This window comes from Pyxicephalus adspersus, chromosome 8 (assembly GCF_032062135.1).
Source record: "Pyxicephalus adspersus chromosome 8, UCB_Pads_2.0, whole genome shotgun sequence".
Classification (NCBI taxonomy): domain Eukaryota; kingdom Metazoa; phylum Chordata; class Amphibia; order Anura; family Pyxicephalidae; genus Pyxicephalus; species Pyxicephalus adspersus.
The window spans coordinates 61,132,415-61,151,318 of NC_092865.1; the positions used below are offsets into that span (position 1 = coordinate 61,132,415).

The following is an 18,904-nucleotide window of genomic DNA, read 5'->3' on the forward strand; positions in this document are numbered from 1 at the left end:
TGCAATAAACAGACCGTGGAGGAAGAATTGACATTTCATTTTATTAGAATACTTTTAAGCAGGCAGTACATTTTGTTCAGTAATTCAGACTTAAAAATAACTGCACCATAGGTTTAATATTTTTACTCAGAACAACTAGGGGTTTTGGTCACCTGATTTATCTGCATAGATACAGCTCTCAAACATTTACAGAGCTCAATAACAGCTTTCTGACTAATACTCCATCGTGTGCAAGGAAATAGATATAGATATATATATATATATCTATCATCACAACAATAAACACTTCTTTGAGCATTGTTTGTAAATATTAATATTACCACTGAAATAAAAAAAATCATTTATTGTAAACAATTTGAAGTTTCAGATTTAATTAACCTGTTCAATAGTGTTCAGATTTAAAAATATAATTTCAGAAATCGTAACTTTTAAGCTAATGAAGTTAGCAGCAACCAAACAGGCCTTGGCATTTCATTCTATAATTTGCATAATAAAATAATTTAATTGGCTGCTGGGGACAGTGGCAATTTTAGGATTTCTAATAAAAACAACAACAAAAACATGCAGGATATTTAAACTGCAATTGTATTTTTGAATGCTAACATGTTTCATGTGTCCACTAGGCATACAAACCTAACAAAGAGGATAGGAAACTTAATACAATGGAATGCAATAGGATTCCCTTTTGATAATAATTGCAATATTACAACAAAACTGCAGCATGCTGCAACTGTACACTTAGGGAAGGTTTGGACCTGCAGCGGGATCAAGCAGTCCCATGTGGTTCCCAGTGACTGGCACTCTGCCATCCACTCCACAGCTCTACCAGCGTCTGTAGATTTGTCAGCTGGTGGCAGTGAGTGGTGCAGAACCGCTGATCACTGCCCACAATCATTGCCTCTGGGGGTGTCACAGATAGAAGCTATATGTAGCATCTCCCCTGAGGAAGCAGTTCACTGCCATGTGGAAAGCAGTAACCCCACCTCAACCTCACTGCCAGTCTGAACACATCCAGTGTTCTTCCCAGTCGCTGTTAGCCGGGCCCACCACCCAGCACTTTTCAGTAACCACCTGGCTGTATTTGGGTGGTTATAGAAAAGTTGGGTCACCATACAGGAACTGCCACCCACCTACAGCTTCTTCCCACACAGCTTAAAAAAAATTTCTGGTAAGAATAAATCTAACAAAAATGCTAACATTTTTGTGCCTATGTTGTTACCAAATAAATATTGGCTTTGAATGAGCACCAACAATTAAGGACTGGGTCATGAGCATTGCAGCAAATTAGCTCCCCATGACCACAGCTTCAGAACGTTCCTTGGAATTCAGTCATTGTAGCTTATTACTCAGAACACTAAAATCAAAAATAGGTCCATGTGCACATCTGGTTGGTGTTTAGGAACATATATTGTGGTTCAAAGAGATTGGACAAGGCCTATACACCAACCTAAATTGGTCACTGTGGCTAAATGCAACAAATAATGCAGACCACGGTAATCTGTAAACAATCATTTCCCAAATTTACCATTCATATTCAGTGTTCTTCCTAGCACCTTTTAGCTGGGCGCACCACCCGGCCCTTTTCAGAAACCATGTGGCGGTTTTTGGTTGGTTACTGATAAGTTGGGTCACAATATGGAATGCTACCCGCCTACAATTTCTGCCCATCCAAATTTCTGAGTTGAACACTGATATAGCTTTACATTGCTGTCAACAGTGCTGAAAAAACATGAACACAAATGAAAATAAATACACAGGATTCTTATCATGTTCTGAGGATATAATCCTACCCCTAAAATGTTACATTCCTAAATAAATAAATAGACAGCGATTAGCTGACAATATGGCCATTGATATACAAATATCTCATGCAAACTAGAAGTGACTAACCTGGGCAAAGATTTAATATTCTCTGGAAAGCTGAAGGTAAAGGTAATATTACAGTGAACTAGGCAAAGGGGAAGCTTATTTGGTCAAAAAGTTCTACAACTTTATTCATCAAAACTCGTATTACTGTGTTGTATATGTACACATCTGTAGCAGTGTGATGCTTTCTACACCATTAGTTGTGCTGATGTCTGACTACCGACTTGAAATAATTATATAAACATGAAATTGTTATGATAATGAATGTGTTCTTTTGTTGCAGCACAACTTGGAGGTGACAACAGGTGGCGCTACAGTGAAAATTTTTACCTGCAGCTCCCGTTCCAACTATAACAAGTGTCATATGCAGGGGGCCTTCTGTGTCATCAAAAGCAAGAATTAGAATTTCTCCTGAATCCAACTACATTGCAAATCAACATGATGTTGCCAGTGAATAATTGGCAGAATTTTATCTTTACTGTAAGCAGCTATCCTTCCTGCCAGCTGAGGCAGTCTATCACATAACAGGTAGGTGTAAAGTAAGAACACACAATGGAGACCTTTAACAATTGTGTCTGTTACAGAGAAAACTTGGCTTGAAACAGGTGAAGGAAAATACACATTTACAAAAAGTGCTAATCTGCAATGGTGCACAGCAATTACTCAGCAATTACACTTTCCACTGTGGGGTGGAGCACTGTATGGAATAGACACAACTGAATCAGATATTTAAAGTAGCCTTTACTTCTGTCCTGCTACTGATCCCCTAAATTTGTACTAAAGGTTTGATTTGCAGCAGAAATTTGCAGAAGACTGAGCAACCTCCTTCCCCATGTGACAGCATGTGACCAGGCTGCTATGCACAAAGCACTGCATTGTAGATGTGCCTCCGGATTTAGAAGTATTAGCTTAGGCTCTGTCTCTGGTCAAAGGAAAAGATAATTATGGGAACATAACACTTTAGGGGAAGTGTTTAATCTAAACTAATATTAAAAGACATATAAAAAGTAAGCTTGAAGCAACTAATCCTATGTGTGAATTACACTAAACCAACAGGAGCTTCCTCTACCGCAGTGTTTCCCAACCAGGGTTCAGTGGGACCCTAGGTTCCTAGAGCAATGAGAAACTTATGCCTCTCAGGTCAGTTTAACTGACACCAATTATCTTTTTTGCTAACTGCCAGGCTGACATTCTCTTCAATGGCCAGCAATGTAGGAGGCATTCTTCCCACTGACCACCAAGACAATATCCTGTCAGCTGTGAAGATAGTAATTATAGCAGGAGTTCCCCAAGACACTGAAAGGTATTTCATATGATTAACCAGAGTCTGTGATATACTGCTAAAAGGTAATGCATATTAGCACATATTAGTAAACAAGCCCCAGGAATCAGGCAATTGGCTACCAGTCCTTTTGTTCACTACTATAGCATAGTAAGATAAAATATTTACAGAAAAATAATCCTAAATCTAATAACTGTCCAAATTGAAAATTGGTCATGGTTAAGAGCAGCTCAAGATTGGAAGTTCAACTTCTTGCATGTAGGATTCAATCCTAAAGCTTTGCCCTACATTACACACACACACACACACACACACACACACACACAATCACTTTCACATCAGCATTCTGTATGAACAGAAAGTAGAGCAATGTTACACTAAGGGTTTGGAAGCCTACACTTGAAGCATAGAGAACATGAATGGGTGACTTCCATTTTCAGGCACAAGCATGCATGCTGGATTACAGATTTAGGAAGTCAAGTTAGCAGTTCTATTCAGTCATATTCGCCATCAATAAATAGGTGCACAAACAGCACTTTGCTTCTTAGTGGAGAAAGATTCCGTTTTATGCCTACATCCAAGGCAACGGCCAAAGCTTGGTCAGTCATCTGTCTTTTTAGCCAGACGGCAAAATGTCCAGTTATGTTCCACTGTGTTCTCATTGGCTCGTTCGCTCATATGATGGACCCTGGTATTCCGGATTGTAAAGCCTTGCTTGGTGATGTATTCCATCAGGTGCACCCTGAGGGAGACCTCCTGGTGGTAATCGCAAGGCCCAAAAGTAAAGGAGACTTGGCAATCCCGAGTGTCCATCATGTGCTTATTCCATTTGGTGAAGTGGTTGGCGATCCCCTCCAGTAACGCGTGCACCTTGGTGGTGATGGTAAGTTGGGTTATAATTACGGCAACAGGATTGGAGTACTTGGACAGTTTTCTGGTGCTAGAAAGTTCCACGACTTCTTCAAAGGTATCCGTGGGGTACAAGGGTTTGGGATCATTCAGACACTGTATTAAAGGTTCGATCTGATAAAAATCTGCTTCTTTCCGAAGCAAGTCATATTCCTTGAAGTCTACGGGAAGAGTGAGTTCTGATGTCCGCAGAAAGTTTAGAATGTATCGGAAAAGAGATCCGTCGCGATCGATGAAGTAATTGCCCTGCGAGTCTCTAGCAGTAGGGAAGTCGCCCCTGAACATGGCACCCAACATGGAGTCTGGATAACGGGTCAGCGTGGACAGTGACGTTGTGTATACGTGGCCCCCAACATTGAGTGTGACCGGATCAGTCATCTGCGAAGAAGAGCTCAAGTTATTCCAAAACAGGGAAATGAGCCAAAACACAAGTATATCAAAGATGAACTACAGGCATGTATAAAAGATGAAATTATTGCAGCCCTGTAGTTACTAAACAAATTTATATATTTTTTTCAATGCAAGCAAATTTGACTTGGTGTCAGCCTCTTTTAGTCCCTGTGGTACAGTGAAAAGCAGCTCCAGAATCTACATACCATTGCACTGGTCTAGTAACAGTGGGCAGTGCCCCTGCAATATGCTTCAGCAGCTATGCCTAAATTCTCCACCAGGGGGGCATGTGATAAATAGGAGACAGTTGTCACCCCCAGGCTTAGATTTGCAGCAGAAGTGAATTTTTAGCAGGGTGACATAAAATATACTCAATAATTATTTACTACTTTAATATCAGAAAACAGTGATGAACCCCACACACCATGTATCCCCAGTCTCCATTATCCATTTGATCCAACGACTGATGCTTGGAGTGAATACAACGCTTGAATGCGGAGGAATGCATACACTGATTGCGCTCTAAAGCTTCTGAAAGAAAACAACAATAGGTTCAACATAAATGACACGCACATAGATAACCAACAACTATTAAAGGTAACTTTTTGTAAGAGCAACACCGAAGCCAGTTTTCTCCCCAGACCCTTTTAGCTGGGCGCACTACCCTGCACTTTTCAGTAACCACCCAGTTGTTTTTGGGTGGTTACTGAGGAGTTGGGTCACAGTTCAGGGGATTCCACCCGCCTACAATTTTTTCCCACCCAGCCCAAAAAAAATTCTGGGTTAAGCATTGACAGAAGCCTATTGTCACCTAGGGATCCAGTTTTGCCTGTAAACAGGGCAATGTTAACGAAGTACGGTTTACACTTTAAGAAAACCTTTTTATCCTTTAGGAACTCCCAAAAAAAGTCCCAGGAACCCCTAATAAAACCAGTTATTTGGGGGGTCATTGCGGGGGGAAAAAGCCTCTTACACCAATAGCCACAATGTTCAACCCAGAATTCTTTTTAAGCTGCGTTGGAAGAAATTGTAGGTGGTTGGCAGCCCTTGTATCTCAGTTACCACCCAAAAACAGTCGAGTGGTCACTGAAAAGTGCCTGTAGGTACGCCAAGCTAAAAGGGACTGGGGAGAACACCGAGACAGAATGTTCATCTTTACTGTGAAGGTTAGAATACTAAAAAGATCCCCGTCATGCAGTTGGCTCCACCAAGTGGCGGTGACCCCAGAACTATGTAGTCAGGCTCAAGTTGAAGATCAATCAAAATCAGTTTAAGGAACCCCTAGCAAACACTTGGGAAACTCATTGAGATGTTTAAAGGCCTTTGTTCAGAATACATGTGGTGAGAGATGGTACACTGCACCTCATATAGGGCCTGGCTGGGGAAGATACACTTTCACCAGTGAAGCTGGGTGATCCTGCAAACCTGGAATGGATTTCTTAAAAGTCATTTGCTATTTGTTAGCAAATGTTTTTAATCCTGTACCAGATCTATTCCAGGTTTGCTGAGTCAGCCAGCTTCACTGATCAAAGTTTATTCTCTCCAGCCTTGGAGAGCTTTAATAAATCAGGCACAGTCTCAGACATTCCCACTATATGTGTTGTAGTGCAGTGTGTTGATATGACACTCATACAGTTTTTTTTATTGCAGTGTGTTGCCCCATTCCTATTATGATCAGGTTTTTTTTCTCAGCCAAAGACCACTGAAAAAGAAATGTGCTGTTTTGTTTTTATTAATAACTAATGTCCATTGAAGAAAAAAGACTCTGCTGTACTCTAACAGGTCATCCAGATTGAAATGAACATTCACACCCGGTGGTCACCATGACAGACCATATAGGAGAGCTGCACACAGCTGCGGAACTCAGGTGACAATCGGGGAGTAAGCTGGTCACCTTAGATGTTGATGGATTAGGAAGGGAAAAATGCCGGGCGATCCTCATGGCAAATCTGATCTACAAAAACCACTGATGGAGTTTGTACGTTTCTCTTTATTTTGTATGTTTCTCATTATTTCATAATAATGAGAGCTTTGCCTCCCTCCCCCAGAGCTCAAAAACCAACCAGTCGATTCATGATGTATTTATAATTGTGGGATTAGATTGCAAGCTCTTCTGGGCTCTGCATAATAGGTAGATAAATATAAATGAATAACAAGCATGCAAGTCAGAAAATGAAGCGGAGGAATCCACCACTTCCATCTTCAATTCATTTCATTGGTACATCGGGGCCTTAATATTCATCCTTGGTAAGTGCTCACCTTGTGAATAGGGTTACAGGATGTTTTTCCCAGTTTCCTGTGCATTAATATTCACTGTGTCCCTGTAAAGAAAAAAAAATATCACTGAAATACAACAAGCCAATAACAAAAGTCTATTAACATGGTACAATATGATATCACCACTCTCAGTCTCATTATATCATCATACAATGTGATGTGAAAACACAAGTGTATCTAGTGTTTTCACATCACATTGTATGATGAACTTAATATATTATTACTGAGATATTATTATTTCCCACTAGGGAAATAATAATATCTCAGATGTAAAACCGTATAAGACATAGTTGGTCCAGAGGAAGGCAAAATAAACCCTGGTACAATTTGCTTCAACAGGGGAAAAGAATTCCTTCCTGATTCCATAGGGCAATCGGATGTTCCCTGGATCAAAAGTCACTGTTATTTTTACATTAAATCCTTAATTCCCAGTTATATTCTGTGCTTCTAGAAATCATCCAGCTTTCCAGCTAGAAAGCCATCTATAGTAGTTGCTGAAACTACTTCCTGAGGGAGCCGATTCCACATTTTCACAGACCTTACAGTGAAGAATCCCTTCCTTATCCGGAGCTTAAACTTTTCCTCCAGACGCAAAGAGTGCCCTCTTGTTATTTTCAATGATCTCAAAGTGAATAATTGGGAAGTGAGTTTTCTATATGGACCGTTTATATATTTATACAGGGTGATCATATCCCCCCTTATACGTCTCTTCTCAAGGGAGAATAGATTTGGTTCAGCTAACCTCTCCTCATAGCTGAGCTCCTCCATTCCTTTTATTAGTTTAGTTGCCCTTCTCTGCACTCTCTCCAATCCCACAATGTCCTTTTTGTGAACTGGTGCCCAAAAACTAGACTGCATATTCCAGATGTGGTCTGACCAATGCTTTGTACAGGGGCAGGATTATGTCTCCATCTCTGCAGTCTATTCCTCTTTTAATACAAGAAAGTACTTTACTAGCTTTAGATATTGCAGCTTGGCATTGCATTCTGTTATTAAGTCTATGATCTACCAGAACCCCCAGATCCTTTTCTATTTCTGACTCCCCCAAATGTATTCCCCCTAGACAGTATGAAGCATGCATGGTGTTACCCCCAAGTGCATAACTTTACATTTATCTATAATAAATGTCATTTGCCCCTTGGCTGCCCAATCACAGTACATCCAGGTCTGCTTGTAGGTTATAGACATCCTGTATGGACATAATTCCATTACATAGTTTGGAGTCATCTGCAAAACACAGAAATTATACTTTTAATCCCAAACTCTATAACATTTATAAAGACGTTAAACAGTAAAGGTCCCAACACTGAACCCTGGGTTACACCACTAATAACCTTAGACCATTCAGAGTATGAATTATTAATTACATCTCTCTGGATGCGATCTTTAAGCCAGTTCTCTATCCATTTACAGATTTAATTTTTTAAACCTTTTGACCCTACCTTGCATATTAGCCGTCTGTGGAGTACAGTGTCAAATGCTTTAGCCAAGTCCAAGTACACTATATCAACTGCCACTCCACTGTCTACCTGTTTACTTACTTCCTCATAAAAAGAGAGTGAATTTGTTTGACAACTTAAGTCTTTCCTGAAGCCATGCTGACTATCACTTATAATATTATTTTCTAGCAGAAACGATGATATTACCCAATACATATATTAGATCTGAGTATTTGGGGTTCAGGGTTAAAGCCAAAGGATCAGCAAAGAAACCAGCATATATTAGTTGTATCCCCCATCTTATCACAACCTGATTTAATCAGACCAGAGATGATAGACTATCATTGGTGAACCTGGGTGATTCATTAAACCTGGTAAATGTTTTTTTATCCTGGACCAGATCCATTCCAGGTTTGCTGGATCACTCAGGTTCTCCCATGACCCTCTCCAGATGTAATAAATCAGGCCCATACAGTGTGGTAGTCAGGGCATGCTGGGCCTTGTTGTTCTCCAGCATCTGAGGCGGCCCTGCCCAGATATATTAACACTGCCAGCTGTCACAGCTGGGCTCACCCTCTGTCTATGGGGCTATACTGGTATTATCAGCACACACAAGGGGTTCCCAGCCCAGGACGGCCGGACACGGAAGCTTCACCTGGTTTGTAGCCCCGGGAGGCGGCTCGGTGTCGGTCCAGCAATCTCTCTCAGTGTAATCACACACAGCAATGCAGGCCTCTCCCAGGTCTCCGCCCACAACAACGCGCGGATCGTACAAATGGCCCTCTTTGCTTTCCGTAGTCGTTTGCTATCCGCCATCGCTGATTGGTTATCTCGGAACATCCCTTCCCGTCCTAGAGAAGGCTGCCCTGAAGGGGTGTGACCAAGGCGTGTGTCGTCTGCTGCTTGTGATTGGCCGCAGCGAGTCAGCTGGTGGACTCGGCGTGTTCTGTGTTGTGATAGGCTGGTAACTCGGCGAAGGGCGACGTCTTGACAGAGGACAGAGCAAAGATGGCGGCACTGAGGAGACTGCTGTGCGGGGGGAAGGTGAGGGGGATTACCGGGCAGATTGCCGGGCGGGAGGGGGTCCACTGCCGGGCAGATACTGACCTTCATGTGTCTCTACAGAGCCGGGTGTCTGTCATCTTCCAGAGGGAGTTCCACAGGAGTCCGGCCGCCGCCCTGCAGGTACTGTGCCCCCTCTGTCACTGCTGTCCCCTGTGACCCCGCCATAGTCACTGAGTGCTGAAGAACATTGCTTCGTATTCACAGATATGTAAACATGACAAGCTGCTTTAAAGGGCATTGTGGTAGTTTTATGTCATTGGAGACTGCAAGGTATCAATCTGAGCATTGGAGACATGACCTTATGTACATACAGAGTATAGAACTATATATATGGAATACTGATCACTATAACCATGTAAATATATATATATATATTACTGAGACAGCTCTGTACATACAGAGTATAGAACTATATGTATATATAGAATACTGATAAATATTAACGTTTATAACTATATACATAAATAATATAATATATATATATATATATATATATATTGGAAACCCAGGGTGTTACATTTGGCAGCCACAAAGGGTCTCTATGGTCAACTTTCCACGGCGTTTCGTCTTAATTGCCTCCCTCAGCTGGTCCAGGAGGTTAGCATAATACTATCCGGTGATACTAGAGCCCTGAGGTAGGTAGTCCACCAACAGAAGACTGTCTTTGTCCCAGAAAACGGATGCCATGACTTTTTTTGGCCAATTTCTGGGTTTGGAACTTCTTCGGCTGCGGGGACCTGCTGTGGCGGCATTCCGTTGACTGTTCCTTGGTTTCAGGATCATTGATGTGGAGCCAGGTTTCATCCTCGGTCACTAACCTAACCAAAAAGTCCTGTGCAGGCCAAAATGGCTTTGGATGCTTGAACTCGTTCCTTCTTCTGATCACTTTTCAAATAATTCGGCACCCACTTTGCTGGAAGCTTGCACATGTCTACGATAGTGGTGAGAACTCTCCCGTGAGATGTCAGGTATCTGGGCTATCTGTTTTGCCGATATTCGTCGGGGCTCATCTTCAACGGTGAAATGGCCAGTCTTGAAACGAGAAATCCAGGTTATGACAGTGCTGTAGGAAGGACACTTCTCCCCCAGTGTTTGTGACATCTCAGTGTGAATGTCCTTTGCACATACAGAGTATAGAACTATATATATGGAATACTGATCACTATAACCATGTAAATATATATATATATATTACTGAGACAGCTCTGTACATACAGGGTATAGAACTATATGTATATATAGAATACTGATAAATATTAATGTTTATAACTATATACATAAATAATATAATATATATATATATATATATATATATATATTGGAAACCCAGTGTGTTACATTTGGCAGCCACAAAGGGTCTCTATGGTCAACTTTCCACGGCGTTTCGTCTTAATTGCCTCCTTCAGCTGGTCCAGGAGGTTAGCATAATACTATCCGGTGATACTGGAGCCCTGAGGTAGGTAGTCCACCAACAGAATACCGTCTTTGTCCCAGAAAACGGATGCCATGACTTTTTTTTGGCCAATTTCTGGGTTTGGAACTTCTTTGGCCGCAGGGACCCGCTGTGACGCCATTCCTTTGACTGTTCCCTGGTTTCAGGATCATAGATGTGGAGCCAGGTTTCATCCTCAGTCACTAACCTAGCCATAAAGTCCTGTGCAGGCCAAAATGGCTTTGGATGCTTGAACTCGTACCTTCTTCTGATCACTTTTCAAATAATTCGGCACCCATTTCGCTGAAAGCTTGCCCATGTCTAGGATAGTGGTGATAACAAACCCAACATGCTCCCGTGAGATGTCAAGTATCTGGGCTATCTTTTTTGTAGATATTCACCGGTCCTCAATATTCAGCTCATGGACAGCATCGCAGGTTGCCAGGTCAGTTGAGGTTGGGGGGCGCCCACTGTGGGGCTCATCTTCAGTGAAATGCCCAGTCTTGAAATGAGATATCCAGGTTACGACAGTGCAGTAGGAAGGACACTTCTCCCCCAGTGTTTGTGATATCAGTGTGAATGTCCTTTGCTGACTTTCCCTGGAAACAAAAAACTTCATGACGGCCCGTAACTACAACGACGTGAAACTTGCTTGTGCCTCTGCCATCACAGCTTCTCACTAAAAGAAAAAACAGTTTTAGGAACCGCAAAGACCTGATATTTGCACAGTTACATAGTAAATATTCCTTCTGTGTACACAGATCACAAATTGTATTAAGTCACATCCCCCTGAAGAAGCCTAATCTGGGCGAAACGCGTCAGGGACTTGTATACAGAAAATACAGTCTTATTATATTATTACCTTTTCTCATTTTTCTTTGCTGTCTACTGTTCATGCTAGCAACAATTTGTCTAGTAAAACACCCCATTTCTGTGACTCAGAACAGAAATAGGTGTAACTATTCCCTTCTCTAAAAAACTGGTGCGTCTTATGGTCCAGTGCGTCTTATGGTCCGAAAAATACGGTATATATATATATATATATATATATATATATGTATGTATATGATTCCTATGAACTATGTCTGTATGGTCTCTAGCATTTTTCCCCTAGTGGTTGATCTTGACTATGTAACTATTACAATAAAAGAAAACCATGGAGTGCAAGGAGAAAGCAAAGAAAGAGGTTTTGAGGCTCAAGAGTTTTTAAGTCAAGCTATGAATGTATTAATTATATATTTACTTCATATATAACAAGGTCATAAAAATACTTAGTTCACAAACCTAGAACATATATATGATAAATATTCCTTCTGTGTACACAGATCACAAATTGTATTAAGTCACATCCCCCTGAAGAAGCCTAATCTGGGTGAAACGCGTCGGGGACTTGTATACAGAAAATACAGTCTTATTATATTATTACCTTTTCTCATTTTTCTTTGCTGTCTACTGTTCATGCTAGCAACAATTTGTCTAGTGGAGTTCAGCTTTAACAATTCTGGAGCTTTGACATTCATATTTTTTAAATGTTTCATCTCTTTTTTTGTTTGTACTTTTGATGTCTGAACAAAAATAATTTTTTTTTGTTAATGTTTTCCTTTTAGATCACGGTTCGAGATGCACTGAACCAGGCTTTGGATGAAGAGCTGGAGAGAGATGAGAGGGTGTTTTTACTAGGGGAGGAAGTTGCACAGTACGATGGAGCTTATAAGGTAGAGAATACATGTGGAATGTTCTAGCTGTTGGAAGCTTGGAAAGCCAAAACAATTCCAAGGACATGCTATTGTATCTAGACAATGTTTGCCTGTCCCAGAGTTTACCTTTTCTAAATGTTGTGTCAGAGAAAATCTTCACTTTTTGTTTACTATATGTAAGGTGCTCAGTGTGCCTGCAGTAACATTTTCTGCCTCTTTGCTTTAGATCAGCAGAGGACTTTGGAAGAAGTATGGAGACAAACGGGTTATGGATACACCTATTTCTGAGGTAAGTGTGACAGAATTTTTTTTTAAGCTTTGCTCCTAGGTATTTGCAGTTTTGCCTCGTGCTCAGGAATTTGTTTTCTGGCAGGGGTGGATTTCGATTAGTGTCACGGTTCTTTAACATTATAGTAGCTATGCTGCTGCTACATCCAATATTCTCCAGCACATAGTGTGATCAGTAAACCGCAACTGTGCCATCTGTCCTTATACCTTCTGATAGCACAATGGGATTCAGAGCAAATTTTTGTTACCACCCTTATACCCTTACATTAATGTAGGTTTTTGTTACAAAGCTGTAGTAATCTTCAGTCATCTCCTGTCTACATGCACCTGCTCCATGTTTGACTATACATTGTCAGCACACTCATGTAATCTCCACCAGGAGCACATGTAACAGGTTAGAAGAGCAGTTGGAAATGAGCTGTCACCCCATAACAGGAAGTGCCTTACCAAATAACAAAGGCTGCGCATAGTATACCCAATGTGTTTTAGCGGCAAAATGGCTAGGATCAAAAGCTTAGGACTCTGTGGAATGTACTGTATGGGACCCCTGGCAAGTTACAATCCTTTTTCTGACCGTTCTATGAAAACCATTTATTAATAAATTGGTTTCAGTGCCTTAAATCTACTTTAGTCTGGAGGAATGGTCATACAGACCACCCTTGTTCATGGCTACATGTCATACTGAACCTCCATGAATGACAAGGGAAGGCTAGTCAGAATAGGTAGGAGAGGACTATATGATATCTCCAAGCCAAGAAATGAGAGACATTATACGACATGCTGCAGCTTCTAATGCATACTGTAAGGCTCGCAGTGTGCAGTGACTTCAGGGTAAATATAGCAGCCTGTACAACTGTGCAAAATGTAAGGCAAAGCTGAAGTTTCTTAAAAAAATTACCAGATTTATGAAGTTACCAAAAATATTTACATGTTATGATATATATATATATATATAATATTTATATATTGATATTTATATTTATATTTTTTTAACACTGATTTTTTTTTTTTTAATAGATGGGATTTGCAGGTATTGCTGTTGGTGCTGCTATGGTAAGTGAGTAAATACTAGTAATTTACCACCATTTGGCTTGGCTTAGATACCAGTATAAATAACATTTTATATTTCAACAGGCTGGATTAAGGCCAATATGTGAGTTTATGACATTTAACTTCTCCATGCAAGCCATTGATCAAGTCATTAATTCCGCTGCTAAGACCTATTACATGTCCGCTGGGCTTGTTTCTGTCCCAATCGTTTTCCGAGGACCCAACGGAGCATCAGCTGGTGTGGCTGCCCAGCACTCTCAGTGCTTTGCTGCTTGGTATGCCCACTGTCCAGGGCTAAAGGTTGTGAGTCCCTGGAATGCTGAAGATGCTAAAGGTCTGCTGAAAGCTGCAATCCGGGATAATAATCCAGGTTGGTAGACTGACAGGGAATCTGACAAATATTTTTTAGCTGCACTCATCTAATGATGTCATTTAAAATTGGTGTTTTTATTTACAGTGGTTATGCTGGAGAATGAATTGATGTACGGGGTTCCATTTGAACTGTCTGAAGAAGCTCAATCTAAAGACTTTGTTGTTCCTATTGGTAAAGCAAAGATTGAAAGGCCAGGTATGCTCAGCTAAGTTCCAAATGTTTTATACAATTGCTTCCCTTGCTTCTGTCTATACATGTGTAGGAATTGGAATATCTACTACTGATTTACATGACTTTTCCAATCTGTACAATTTGAACTTCCAAATGGAGTACACAAGGCACCTTCCTGACTTTAAACCTTAAATGTGGTGGCAGGTTTGTTACTCTGCACATAATTGAGATGAAAGGAATGGGAATAAGGGGTTCCTTTGCAGCAGCAGTGCAGTAGTCACCAACCTTTCGGACCTTGCAGACCACTAAATTTATCATTTTAAATCCCGTGGACCATTAATATGACTTTTATAAAAAGATAAATACATTTGTAAAATAATGATCTTCCTAAATGGTGCCTGACAAGGACTGTGGAGGCTCCGATTCGTTGATCAGCGCACAGTTGAGTCATTAGTTTCATTATCTTTGGTATTACTAAAGAAATGCAAAATATTTGCTCACACATTATGAGTTTATTTTATTCCAAACAAGATATAGTTATTAAAGTCAAACTATCTGATGCTATTAAATAGAACAGATAAAGAAAATACACCGTTAAGGTCATACTTACCTAAAAGAGCATCTGAGAAATAAATAAAATAAAACAATGGGATGAGAATTGGTATTGGTGGAGCGGGGTGACTGTTGTAATGGTGGAAACAATACTGAAGCGTACGGCTCGGCAATGGTTGCCTCGTACAACTTAATATTACACTGACGTCACGCTGCGCCTCCCTTGTTTTTCTGTCTCTAGTACAGTTTGTGAATTTAGTGCAATATAAAGGCATCATTTTCATTCAGAAGATAAGAATTTATTAGAATATTATTTTTGTCCAAATTTTTCTGTGGACCACTTTTTGGCGACCACTGCTCTATAGACCTCCTTTTACCACATTTTGTCCTGTTTACTAAACACACAATTGTAATCCAAATAAGATGTACTTGAAATAGCACTACAGCCATTTAAGCTAAGAAGAATGATCAGTGCGGCTAATCTGTCAAATAATGAAAACGTTCTGTTTTTCCATACTTCTGACTCTATAAATAATTTTTTTACAAAAAAAAATCACAAAACCTAATAGTACCTTGTTGTCCGTTTTGACTGGCTGCAGCTTTAGGCCTGATCTTCTGAGATCTTTTGTAGATGTGGATTGGAGGGTTTGTAGATGCAGGTAGATGTAAGTTCTGATCTGATAAAGAACAGTACTGTATACACTAAGTGTATTTGATATGTCTTTGCTGTACCTACAGGTAGTCAGATCACTTTGGTTGCTCATTCTCGTCCTGTGGGTCACTGTTTAGAGGCTGCCAACGTACTTGCTAAAGAAGGAATTGATTGTGAGGTAAGAATAAAACAATCTTTGCATAAAATACCATTTTTATCAATATTTAATTTCAGTTGTAAGTGTAAAAAAATGCTTTAAGAACAATGTACTGCTATAAATGTAAAGGTTCAGCCCTGTGTTGGGTATATTGTGATGGCAAGGTCTCTTAATTTATTTACCCAAGCAATCCAAAATGCTAAAGAAGAAATAAAAAGTAGTGATATTTGTACTTCAACTTTTTGTGTTTGCCCACAGCATTGATGGGAGGGTGATGAAAGAAGCATTCTGTTTTGTAGAACAAGCTCCAATCATTTCTAGTCATACACATTAAAATATGTAAAACTTGCTGTGTGCAGAATCTGAATTTTACTCTTGGCACAGTACATTTGTGGTTTAAGTGCATGCCCAGCCAAAACTTTATTTTGCTTTACACACAAGTTTAATTGTGAAACAAAATCTTTTTATTATAGGTTATTAACTTGCGCACAATCCGGCCAATGGACATTGAAACAATAGAAGCTAGCGTTATGAAGACCAATCATCTGATCACAGTAGAGGGTGGGTGGCCTCAGTTTGGTGTAGGAGCTGAAATCTGTGCCAAAATTATGGAAGGTAAGATCGTGATAAATGTCAGTGTGCATATCTAAAAATTGCAGTAAAGCACAGAACTAAATAGACCCATTTGGCTATGATTGCATGCATCAAGACGGCTGGAATCTGATGTATTGGAGAAACACAAATGTCACATGCCCTTGCTATGTTTTATGTCATCCTAGTCTGGAAAAAGAATGTGACATGGGAGCTCAGATCTCCCCAGCTGCATACTTTGCTCTCCCAAAATAGTGATACTATTACAAGACCTTTTAGTCGCATAAAAGATGTATTTTTTTTATGTTGAGCAACAATTTGCACAAAATGAATGCAAGGTATTTAGGGACCTGCTACTTGCATATCCCACACTTCATTAAAATGTTTTTTTTAGCGCTCCACACAAATTCTGGATGCTGTATTCAACTTTTCACTTCCATACCCCCTTCTGCTTCCCCATAGTCTATTTCTATGATGGACCTGATCATAGACCTTCACCTTCTGCTTATGCAGACTCTGGCATTTCCTTAGTACCCTCTTCACTAAACCAGTGAGCCACAGCATACTCCCTGCCACCCCTATTCATTGTATATGGAGCTGCCATGGGTAGGAGCTACTTGTAGTGTCTCCCCTTGGACAGCTGGTGCACCTCCCTAGCGGTAATCTGAGTGTGATGGGGTGGAAAAAGGTTGCTAAAAGCGGTAACCCAAGTCACACTTAGGATAAGTAAAACTATGGGAAGTAATAGTAAATACAGCTCTTACCGGATCCGCCTGCGTCCCACGCCGTCCATTGCCGCGATCCCTGTCTTCTTCCTGTGGCGTCTTCTGCACACGATGAGTAACTGGGGGAATCCCCGGTGTCGTCGGTGCGTGTGTACATTGCTGGTGGGGCGGGAAATTAAAATCTATTTGTATTGCATTCTATACAAAATAACTGTATTGAATGCAATACATTGGATTTATATGTGTAAAATTAGTACGTTGTTTTCAAGAACATTTATTTTACAGTATAATAAAATAGTAGGAGCATAATAATTTTTTTTAATTAAAAAATAAAATATATATTTTTTTAATTTAATATTTTTACATGATTGTGTTTCAAACTTTGTTATACTCATTCTATTATATTATACTGTAAAAAAAATTTCATGAAAAACAATGTACCACTTTTAGACATATAAAACCAGAAAGAAATGAACCGCTAGGGAGGTTAATTGGCATGAGGAATCGCTAACCACAGCACAATTTTGCTGCCATTCTGAACATAGCCTTAGGTCAGTAAAACAAAAAAAATTACCTTTAATACTTGCAATGTACTTATTTTAATGTATACAGAAGGTAAGGCATTTGTCTAAGCGTTTTCTGTAATTGAACAAAAGCTTTAATCTCATACATGTTAAAATTTCCAGCTTCTGTTCTTTAGTTTGCTTAAAATGTTTCACCTCCCTTGCTACAGCAATGAAACCCAACTGGTTTTTACAATGACGACATTCAAAGTATCTGCGCGTGTAACAGATATGACTTTCTTTAGGGTGGGGTCTCTTCAGGTTCAGATCCATCTTTTTCCCTTCTGCTTGTACAGGAGCCGTGTTCACAGCTTTACAAATCTGCAAAAGCTTGCTGGTAAATGTGAACAAGTTCCACCTGATGAGGGCAGGGCTGCATATAACAGGAGTATGATGGGTCCAAACCTCACAGAGATTTTGATTGATGTCCTGTCTAGCTACCTGATTTCTGTATTATTTTCTGCATACCACTTGACCTAAAAAATACAAGGCAAGTGGTCTTTGGTTCCAAGCTCCACCTACCAAGTTTTTTTTCCCCTCCAGAGTTGCTAAATCTAGGTCCAATGGATTGCTAAACACAAGTTTGTTTTCCTGTAGTTACTTTTATAGTGTATTTCAGTTCTGTCTGACTAAAGATATTTCTTTTTCCAGGACCTGCATTCAACTACCTGGATTCGCCTGTGTTCCGTGTAACTGGAGCAGATGTTCCCATGCCTTATGCCAAGATCTTAGAAGAAAACTGTATACCCCAAGTAAAAGATATCATATTTGCAGTGAAAAAGACTCTAAATCTTGTCTAAGTGTAAAAAAAAAATAATAATCTGTCATTTAAAGGTCATTTACATGTCATTATAAAACCATGTGTCCTAATGTCAACTGTCCCATTTTAATTTTCTGGGCAAGTTTTATAAGAACAAAACATTTCATTCTATGCTGGGAGGCCATTTGTTAATGCCCGGAGGCTTCTCCTACACTCCATCCGGTCTAGCCTTCTCATGGTGAGAGATGTTTTTAAATGGACATTATTTATTAGGTTCACTCAAGTACTTCTGTATACATGGCTTCCTCTCTCTACCAGTTCTAAAGATTAAGGAATACACACAATATTCCTTTGTACTACAATAAAACCCAGTATTTGTTTCTTTTGTGTTCTGTCTTATTTTAAAGTAAAGGTTTGGTTAAATCAATTTATTCTATGTGGCAGCTGACTCAGTCATGAGTTTGTCTGATAACATCTTTAATCCTTATCTAATGACAAGAACTAAAATATATAATGTGTATATGACTGTCCCTCCTCTGTTATATTCATTGGGAGCTGTCATTCTGGAATAGCACTGCTTTTCCATCTTTGTGAACTCCAGCAATTAATATGTATTTGTACTTATTAATACAAAACAAATCTAGTAAGCAGGGTTCTCTGCATTC

The 18,904-nt window shown here is 39.9% G+C and overlaps 2 protein-coding genes across 3 annotated transcripts; one reads left to right on the forward strand and one right to left on the reverse strand.

Moving 5' to 3' along the window:
* Positions 1 to 22: 22 nt before the first annotated feature.
* KCTD6 (potassium channel tetramerization domain containing 6) lies at positions 23 to 8,959 on the reverse strand. Of its 2 annotated transcripts, none has more exons than XM_072420875.1 (4): positions 8,819 to 8,959; positions 6,707 to 6,768; positions 4,872 to 4,975; positions 23 to 4,435 (listed from the first exon to the last, which is right to left on the reverse strand). In XM_072420875.1, exons 3-4 carry the CDS (start codon positions 4,953 to 4,955, stop codon positions 3,749 to 3,751), a joined length of 771 nt encoding a protein of 256 aa, XP_072276976.1. In that variant the 5' UTR covers positions 4,956 to 4,975; positions 6,707 to 6,768; positions 8,819 to 8,959; the 3' UTR covers positions 23 to 3,748. The 2 variants fall into 2 exon arrangements, with proteins under 2 accessions (XP_072276976.1, XP_072276975.1); XM_072420874.1 differs by having other exon boundaries at positions 4,872 to 4,978.
* Positions 8,960 to 9,070: 111 nt separating this feature from the next.
* Positions 9,071 to 18,621, forward strand: PDHB (pyruvate dehydrogenase E1 subunit beta). Its single transcript, XM_072420873.1, has 10 exons — positions 9,071 to 9,207; positions 9,289 to 9,348; positions 12,268 to 12,375; positions 12,584 to 12,646; positions 13,663 to 13,698; positions 13,780 to 14,065; positions 14,153 to 14,263; positions 15,530 to 15,621; positions 16,074 to 16,215; positions 18,131 to 18,621. Exons 1-10 carry the CDS (start codon positions 9,172 to 9,174, stop codon positions 18,277 to 18,279), a joined length of 1,083 nt encoding a protein of 360 aa, XP_072276974.1. The 5' UTR covers positions 9,071 to 9,171; the 3' UTR covers positions 18,280 to 18,621.
* Positions 18,622 to 18,904: the final 283 nt, after the last annotated feature.

Bases quoted from the DNA above. Each gene is read 5' to 3' on its own strand.
- KCTD6 (XM_072420875.1), bottom strand. From the start codon at position 4,955: ATGCATTCCTCCGCATTCAAGCGTTGTATTCACTCCAAGCATCAGTCG. The intron at 4,436-4,871 runs GTGTGTGGGGTT...TCTTCTTCGCAG, and splicing joins ATGGAGACTGGGGATACATG to ATGACTGATCCGGTCACACT.
- PDHB (XM_072420873.1), top strand. From the start codon at position 9,172: ATGGCGGCACTGAGGAGACTGCTGTGCGGGGGGAAG. The intron at 13,699-13,779 runs GTAAGTGAGTAA...ATATTTCAACAG, and splicing joins TTGCTGTTGGTGCTGCTATG to GCTGGATTAAGGCCAATATG. The intron at 14,264-15,529 runs GTATGCTCAGCT...CTGTACCTACAG, and splicing joins AGCAAAGATTGAAAGGCCAG to GTAGTCAGATCACTTTGGTT.